At 33.5% G+C, this 9,591-nt stretch overlaps 1 protein-coding gene across 5 annotated transcripts in view; it reads left to right on the forward strand.

The window, feature by feature from the left end:
* Positions 1–5,522, forward strand: part of LOC143255242 (coagulogen-like) — a 115,677-nt gene extending 110,155 nt beyond the window's left edge. For 4 of the 5 annotated variants that reach the window (XM_076510589.1, XM_076510587.1, XM_076510591.1 and 1 more), the window contains exons 2-7: positions 821–839; positions 1,470–1,606; positions 2,426–2,569; positions 3,286–3,318; positions 4,121–4,255; positions 5,293–5,522. In XM_076510589.1, coding sequence (XP_076366704.1) covers positions 831–839; positions 1,470–1,606; positions 2,426–2,569; positions 3,286–3,318; positions 4,121–4,255; positions 5,293–5,437 — 603 coding nt within the window. In that variant the 5' untranslated portion in view covers positions 821–830 and the 3' untranslated portion in view covers positions 5,438–5,522. Of the gene's footprint in view, positions 1–686; positions 840–1,469; positions 1,607–2,425; positions 2,570–3,285; positions 3,319–4,120; positions 4,256–5,292 lie in introns of those variants that run through there. The other variant, XM_076510586.1, reaches the window with a different exon arrangement.
* Positions 5,523–9,591: the final 4,069 nt, after the last annotated feature.

Raw genomic sequence — 9,591 nt, forward strand, 5'->3', positions numbered from 1 at the left:
CTAAAACCTCGTAAAAATGATTCATAATTGATTACAAAATGTTTCGGTGAAACAATGAAATTTAACCTTTGTAAATAGTTTTTGTTTTATAACTCACCTTATAACATATGAACTACTTTGAAACGTAACTAATGATAACGCTCCTAAAAAGTTGTTTAGTGTAATTTTTAATAAGATAAACATCATGGGAATTCCCACCAAGCTCATGCACATGACAATCTCGTTATCATACTTAATTGTATTGTTGCGCCACCTAATTAAAATAAACTGAAGTCTGAATTAGTTATTCAGAAATTCATGATAATCATTAAATAGAAATATAATTTAGTTGATATGTCATTAAACTGAGAAATAAATTGCACAGAAGATAAAAATGGAACAAGATATGTAGTGTTTGTCACTATACTAGAAATCGGCAGTATATTTCACTAAACATACCTTTAAAATTTGAAATGACAAGATCTAGCACGTTCTCAGAAGTTTCGACACTGATACTTGAAAACCTTGGGGAATGCCCAATCTTAACTAACCCGGAGGGGGGGGGGAACATAGCGCCAGAGGAAAGTTCAGCTAGTTACGAATAAATTTCTGAGAACAGCAAAGACAAGAAGTCTCAGTAGAAGAGCGAATAAACTTATAATCTTAGATACAAGTTTTTCTTCGAAGGAAATTATTATTCATTATTCATTGTCCAAACAAGTTACGCGCGCGCGCACACACACACACACATACATGTTCACGTATCTATGTATATATAGGTGGACCAAACAAGTTCTGAAGTAAAACGCGCTTACAGTGCTGTAGAGAAAGGAGCAATTGAATATCATATCATGGAAAAGGTGAGGAAATATTTATTGTTGATATTTAATAAAGTATAGTCATGTGTTCAATCCATAACTTTTGTGACATGCTATATCTTCTCCACATGGCAGAGCGATATGTCTGCGGACTTATAATGTTATAAACCGGGTTTTAATACCCGTGGCGGGCAGAGCAATCGTAGCCCTTTGCCTAGCATTGTGCTTAATAACGATGAACGTGCTATACTAAGCAACAATACCTGGAACAGCGTTTTCTAAAATATTATGGTAGTTATACACTAATGACATACCAAGCACTTTCCAAAACGTAGACCCTCCCCTTAATTTATAGATTCCTTGCACATTTTTTTCAAGTCGCGGAGCACAATGAAACAGATGTCTAGAAGTAATCGTTTGTTTATGTATTTTACCCTTTTATTAAGTTTATGTGTACTTTGATTAATCGGTTATTAATATTTTGTATTTGATATTTCTCACTCCAAATTCTCTTTTAAATAAGATGCTGCATGTGTAGAACAAAGACTGCATACCCTATGACATCTATCCTTTACATAGAAGGACACATTTATAGACCGTGAACAATATTAAAATATCGTATTTCATTAAATGGGTCCACCACACATCTTTCAATTCCTTTTCCTTCTCCAGATTTGTATTTTTATCCTCTTTGGGATGCTGATGGTTGCTTCATCCGGTGATATTAATGCACCGATATGTCTATGCGATGAACCGGAAAATATTGGAATTATTGGGAGAAAACAGGAAGTTTCATCGGAAGTTCAAGCGTAAGTATTTTATAAAAACATTATTCTTTCGTGTGTAAGCTCTAACACAAATGTTCAGGTTATGTAATTTCTTTTTAAGCTTTTCCAATTTAATGGATGTGTTCATACTTTATTATCATTAAAACTAATAGAAGACATTCCAGAGATTGGATTAGCATAAGTTAAACATTTTAGTTAGGTCTAAACTAAGTCACTTGAAAGAATTTATTAATTTATAATCAAATTGTAGTCGTAAAATCTCGCACTCTTTCGTTATTCTCAAATCGGCGAGTATATAAATACATCGTTTTTTTTTATTTTATAAAAATATTAAGCCTTCCATTAATAGAAACAGACTTTTAAACTCGGAAGAACGTTAATGGATTTCTCTATGTATTGAACTTAATTTTATGGTACGTCTTGGACTTTGTTAATATACATAATTACTATTGTCTCATTAAACAAGTTGTAACCATATAATGACTTTTACAGCCAAAATTTTAATTATTACCTTTAGAACTAAAAGGGTATTAGTCATAAAGAGAAATGTCTCGCAACTGGTGGGTCAAAAGCTGTAATAAATCTGGCACTTGGTGAATAGGGCTCTCGATTCCCTACTTAAGGTCGCATCATTGAACATACGACCCTTTTCACCCGTTGAGTCAGTGTTTCCTTAGGATAACGCAAGAATTAACTGTGAATGGTAATGACTAGCTAGCTACCTTCACTCTAGTATATCACTTCTAAATTAGAAATGGCTTGTATAGATCCCTAAAGTGCATCTGCGCGAAATTTAAGAAGCAAATCATAACAAGCTAATCAAATACATTTATTTTGCAGCAAAATTGAAAACGACCTTGAACAAGCACTTAAGTTGAACGGCACCGAACAGGATGAAGCTAGTATATCTGGAAGAGGAAATTCACGTCTGTGGCGTATACTTCAACTTTCGAATGCCTGTGGCACTCATACCTGCCGATTCGGGTAAGGTTTATACAAATAGTTATGCGCTTCTATGCTTAATAATAAGTCATTTTGTACATCAAGTATTTCACATTAATCATATTTTGCCCGTAATACATAGTGAATATTAAATTACCAAGAACGACAGTTATCACCGAAATTCGTAAATTTTATGAGTAGACAATTTATTTGTCATATGCGAGAGTTAGAAACTTATTTTCGTGTTCTCGCTGCAGATATTAATCATTTGGTACACTAGTTACTTTATTAATACACTTACATGGTTAATTGTTGTAACTGAACAAACAGGAAATAACACTAAATGTCTAACAGCTTTTAAGATTGTTAACGGAAACAATATTAAACATCTTTTAAACCAACATTCATTTTAAAATATTCACATCCTACTTAAAGTCGCTGAACACCAAGAAATGGTTACAACCAAAAGATTCAAACTAACGAGGTGTCTGAAAATAAAACTCCATCTGAGAAAACTGTTACGAAGTTGAAAAATAAATGGGTAAAAAGTTTCCAATAGGCGCGGATTAGTGTTGTTAATTGAATAATCTCAAACCCAATGAATGTTTAGGTATTTTAATTTGACGTTAGCTATGTTTATTTGTTTGTAAATGAACAACAAACTGTTATTTTGGTTTTTATTGTTACATCTTGCACAGAGATGCTGGTATTTGTACAAAGTATTCTGATGCTCATGAACTGATTTTGTTACGTTTCAGATCAAACATCCATCGCTGTGACTACTTACCTCCGTAAGCATATCTTAGTTTTAACTATACTACAACACTTGATGATTAAAAACATATCAAACATTTATCTTATTCAGTCTTCGTTTTATACAATATTAAAAATAATAAAACCTATATTACTTACAGATTAATGTTTTTGTATATTTTAATATCTTTTTTTTATACTCGCAATAAACAGTTGTTAATAGTGCTATGCTTAACTTAAATTGTCATTACTCTCAAACCAAAACGTAGATATATATTAAAGATCTTTTTTTTCAATTATTATAATTATCATAACTCCTATGATATGGCTGTTTTTATTCAATATACTATTTAAATTCTCTGAATTTAAATGGAATTATAGAAAAGCTTTACTGAGCAACTGAAAATGAACTCTCAAAGTAATTTCAAGTTATAAATGTGATATTCGTAAAAAGGTACGTGATGATACTGTAACATGTAATATCACTTACAAAACATGTTTGTGGTAAGTCAGGTGCACGTGTTTCAGAACGACAAGATTTAACCTTTTATTTATGCATTTAAATAATATTTTTGATCTCTAATATTTCTTGCAATGTTAGTGGAAAGAAGTGCAGAAATTAAAACAAATCGGAACTGAGATTTTTTTGAAAACAAAAACGTCAAACAAATTTTAATGTTTGAAAGTAAAGTTTAGGAATTTGTTCATTTGTTATAGCTATTTATTTGCATATTTTAATTGGTAAAACCTAGATTGTAAAATGTAGGTCATTCGAAATGCTAAATTTTAAATTTCTGAAGATATAATAATCTTATTTTCAATTTGCACTTTTATGTCTAGGTTCATAAACGACTGCGACGTGACTGTTAAAAAATGTACTCCAAGGTTCGCTTATAATACTCATGGAAATCTGAAAATTATTGTTCAGGCTCCGATTGCAGGTTTTACTCAGTGTTTGTGGCAATACAAGTGTCGGTAGGTTTTGCTTACATATACTATATTGCAAGGTATTATGTTCTATATAAGTGTATGATATGAAAATCAAAACCAATACTATAGACAAAAATACTGATATAATCTGAAAACAAAGTTAAAGCAAATGAAAAGGTAAAAGAATTGTTTTTAGCTTCAATGTATGAAATGCATATGTTATTCTTATTCGTCTTAAAAACACGAGTGGAAATCTGAATTTATTCTTCATTTGGGGAAGAAAATATGTATGACTCCCTTTCTGTCGTTCTTAATTTTCTTTTGTTATAGAAAAAATTCTAAAGAGCTGGACATTGGATTTATAAATCGAATTCATTTAATCACTTCATAAGCTATGGGCTATTTCCTTTTAAGATTTCAGTTTGTGTAATAACCTATTATACTTCACGTGAAGTATAAGATTCTGGTAGTATTCACTTCTACACAAGAAAAATATGACCACAGATTGAAGAATTCATTGTTAAGATGGTTTAAATGGTAAAAAAAAAAAATTCAAAGAAATATACCTGAGAAATGTATTTGAGTACACGACTGAAAATGGCACACCACATAACTTATTCAGCGATATAGGTGTTAGCGTGATTCGTTGATATTAACTCTTTATGAGAAGGATATCAACAAGATATCCTATCAGCAGAATAATTAAATCAATATCAAATTAAGTAATCGTCAGGTGGGACAACGGTGGACATCTTCGGAATTTCAACGCTAAAGAATCAGGGGCTCGTCTCCTCTTTGTTTGCACAGCACGTCGCCCGATAGAGTTTTCGTATGTGAAAACAAACGCACCGTCGTTCAATGAGATTGTCAATCGCTATAACAAAGAGTGTTATATTACTTTTACTGTTTTTGTTTAAGATAATATAAATTTAAAGTTTTATCGACACTGAAAGAAACTAATTGTAGGTTGTTGTTTTTTTAATACTTATTTACTATCGTAAAATGTGGATAAAAGACGTAAAATAAGTTGTAAGCTTTGCCATTATGAAAGTCACATTTTAAACTTTGTTTTCTTCCTTAAGTTATGGACCACAGGAATGTGGATTGGGAGGAAATGTTTGTACCCAAAACAGGCAGCCTGTTCGTTTGCTGTCTTTTGATTTGGAGACTCAAAACTTCTACTGTGAAGATTTCTATCAGTGCTGCGGCTGCCCCTGTGGACACTAGAAACAGTCTTTTATGTTAACTCGATTAAAAAAACGTCTACTCCGTTGCAAAATAAAGTTTTACAATAAAATATTTTTATCAACCAGTTCGGTGGTTTTACTTTATTTTCTAAAAGCTTCTCATTTATTAGAAAATGTAATACTTGAAATCAATGGGTCCTTCGTTTTATGTCGTAGTAATTCGCATCTTCATCGTTAAACTAGGTGGACATCTGTAATCCTAAAGCAATGACAGGAACTTTCAGTCATTCCCACAAATGACTGATTACTACGCACTACTTTATTGAGAGGACTCGGCATGGCTAAGTGCGTTAAGGTGTGCGACTCGTAATCTAAGGGTCGCGTGTTCGCGCCCGCGTCGCGCCAAACATGCTGGTACTCCTAGCCGTGGGGGCGTTATAAAGTTTCGGTCAATCCCACTATTTTTTGGTAAAAGAGGAGCCCAAGAGTTGGCGCTGGATGGTGATGACTAGCTTAGCTGCCTTCCCTCTAGTCTTACACAACTAAATTAGGGACAGCTAGGTGCAGTGGGCTAACAACCTACTCACTTAAAAACCGGTTTCGGAAACCGCATTAATAGCGGCCCTATGTTCCTTAAGGAATCGATGGGCAGATGATGATGATGTCTTTATTGAGAAATACAAGACTACTTCATAACAAAGTAACTAATAGTAAAAAATAATATGATTCATTTACATTATAATTCGTTGTTTATGGTTAAAAATGAATGTTTCAGCGCCGATTTTCGTATCACCGTAACTATGATATTAAAATCATTGCTTTCGAAAGCTTATATTTTTCCGATTAATTAATACTTTCGAAATAGGAGAAATGTCAGATACCCATTTGTGTTTCTTTTTCTTTTGAAAGTGGAAATATTTAGTGAACTTGTATGAAATTTTAAACAAACTGACTAAAGGTTTTGTTTGATTTTTGAACGTTGCGCAAAGCTACACAAGGGGCTATCTGCGCTAACCGTCTCTAATTTAACAGTGTAGGACTAGAGGGAGGGCAGTTAGTCGTCACCACCAACTCTTGGGCTACTCTTTTTTTTTTTTTCCCAACGTCACATTATAAGGCACCTATGGTGAAGGGGTGAGCATGTTTTGGGATTCGAACCCGCGATCCTCAGATTACGAATCGAACGCCTTAACCCACCTGGCCAGGCCGGGTCCTTACTAAAAATATATTTACTTTTGCTAAACAATCGTAACGTTTGATTCAGATAACCAAAATTTTTTGGGTCAAGAAGTTATATGATATAATGAGTGTCATCCACGATACATAAATCTGGTTCAAAAAGATAAATATTTTATATTTAAACAAGAAAATAATAAATGATTAGTGAGAAGGTGAACTAGCATTTTGATGTAACTAAAAATTAATAAATAAATTAAACGATAGAATACATAATCAATGAACGATAAACAAAGCTATAACATCAACAACAAAATCGAATTTGCAGTCTCACAACAAATTTTTACTTTTCATAATTAAGAGAACACCCTATTGATGGATTTTGCTAACATATTGATCAACAAATACATTTTGGCTCACTTTGGAAAGTAATCAATGACAACAAGGACAAATAAATTACTTCTCTTGGTTTTTGCCGACGTGTCGCTAAAGCATTGGAGTTGAGGTAAATTCGTAGTGCTGCTATATTCGTGAACTAGCGATCTTAAGTGAGCTTCAGAATATTCCTTTTAATACATGAGGTAACAGAAGTGACTTTTGCATCAGAACTAGTGTTGGATACCTCTACGTTGCTTGCTATGCCAATGATTATTTCAGGGTAAAGCTGAATTGCTGAAGGGCTATAATTGTAAAGTAATATAAGGACATCATTTCATTGCAGGCAAATCACCACCTGTACTGTAGATGTCTCCTTGCAAGACAGAACACGGCGGATCTCATTTACTACTTCAGAAGCTACTCAATTGGGTTTGCAGTAAACAACTCAAACCATTTGCATGTTCTGGGATACTATGGTTCTTCTCGTTAGATATATGTAAATGAATCGCTGTTCACAAAGTCTAGATATACTTGGTGATATGCCTCTCCTTCTACCTTCAGTATGCCTCTAGAATCGGCACAACTTGCTCACAACTGTATCTATCCAAGTATTCCTGCTATTTCTGCAGTAGATTATTGCCAGCGCTGAGTATCAGAACATCCAGACAAAGTAACCGGCATTCCACTACTCTTTCCTATGGCTAGCGGTTCTATGAAATGACTTACTGAAACATTCAGTGAAAGAGATTCAGATTCTCTTTCATTTTTCTCTTCAACATGAGAATAGAAATGGCTTAATGCCAATCTTGTAGACATAAGGTCTTGGTTTGAACGGATCTCTTGTGAGTTGCCTAATAGGTTGTTTCAAACATTGCTTCCTGGTATGTATGTGAGGGACACTATGATTTTGTTGTTAGGGAGGTTTACTTTCAGGGACCTAGAGGTTTCTGACCGGTAATGCATGGACAGCATCGCATCAGGAGGTTTTGCTAAAATCTTCCGACCACTTTACAGTCATCAGTAACCTTGGAAACTCGCATATTTTCTCAGAAATGATTTCATCAGTTTCACTCTTTATTTTCATATGGAGGATATATTTCCTGATTGCAAAATGGTATAGCAGATTGCAAAGGTTGATTTCATCCACTCACAGTACCTTTTCTCTTAGTTATCCTTTCACCTGGTAATAGTTTTTCATTTTCTAAAAGAGAGGCACTCATTGTGAAACAGACGTCAATAAAGATTATTTAATTGGAAGTTAGTCATCAGTTGCATCTTTTTACTTGAAGACATTTTTTATTTGTTTCACCAATGGCTGTTACCTATGGGGAAAGTTTTCTGAGTCGCCTGTTGAAGATCTAGAAGTCACTGACAATCGTTGCTAGTTAATGGCCTCCCAGTACTAGCTTGTGGCTTGACATCCCTGTGCTTCTGTTCTCAGAAATGATTCATACTTCTTAAATGATTCTCCTCGACTTTACCTAGGTTTTACTATCTTACTTATTGAAGAGTTAATGAGTGTTGGCAGCCCATATTGTCAACTCTCAATTAGAATAAATACCACTCTATGTATAAATTCATGTTTGATCTACTAATACTTTATTTATTGCATCATCTCGCCAATCATCTCACAGATAAAGCAATTCCGTTTTAGAAACTATAATCAACTGCAAGGTGCTCAGTGATTATTTCCAGCTCATATGTTGGCCCCACCAACCTACCGGACATCATTCTTTTCATTTGCGAGTGGTAGGCGTCATAAGGAGCCTTTGTAAAAGTGGTAAAAGTCCCAGAACCATAAGTTGATTTTACTGGATCTGCTAACCTATGCAATGACCAAATAATAGTAGCCAGAAGTTTGTCACCACCAAAGTTGTATATCCTTCAGTACGCGAAAAGTGAAATTTATTTTATACACCTATCAAAATGTACAGAGAAATAAATAGCAGTGTAAGTAATCAAAATATGTGAGTGTGACTGAGTGAGAGAGGTTATAGAAAAATTTTAAAAACTCTTTCCAGTTTAAATAACTAATAACCTTCCTGTAATCGAAAGTAGCATGAAGGAAGTAACAATGTTCTGCAAATTAAGTTGAATGAAAATACAATAAACAAAACACACTTTCTAATTAGTGAACTTCAAACACTTCAACTTCACTTACTATCTAACTTACTTAAATCCTGGATTTTTTTATTCTCATAAGAAAGACAAAAACATACACATTGAATTACACTTTTCATTCTAGAAACTTACATTTAATAACGTATTTAGGTTCTCCACTGCAACTGGAACTAGAACGACAGCAAAAAACTTAATTTTATATAAAACTATCAATTATTTATTGTACGTTTTGTACTGGAAAATTCTAAACAATTAGGCATAACCAAATTATGAAGACATATTTTGTGGGTGTTTAAACTAAAGACCCATCAACTACTACTAAAAATGATATATACTAGCTTTTGTAAACTATAACTCACTAAATTATGAATGGAACAGTTCTGCAATGAGTCTTTGATGGTGTTGTAAAAGTTACCTCATTTTCCTAGTTAACAGGTAACGTTTCATATTATTTTCATCATTCTCAGTCTGGACACAGTGTGGTACTTAAAAGCTATTCAACCTTCCCCTTCTTTAATG

Source organism: Tachypleus tridentatus, chromosome 7, assembly GCF_004210375.1.
Source record: "Tachypleus tridentatus isolate NWPU-2018 chromosome 7, ASM421037v1, whole genome shotgun sequence".
Taxonomy (NCBI): domain Eukaryota; kingdom Metazoa; phylum Arthropoda; class Merostomata; order Xiphosura; family Limulidae; genus Tachypleus; species Tachypleus tridentatus.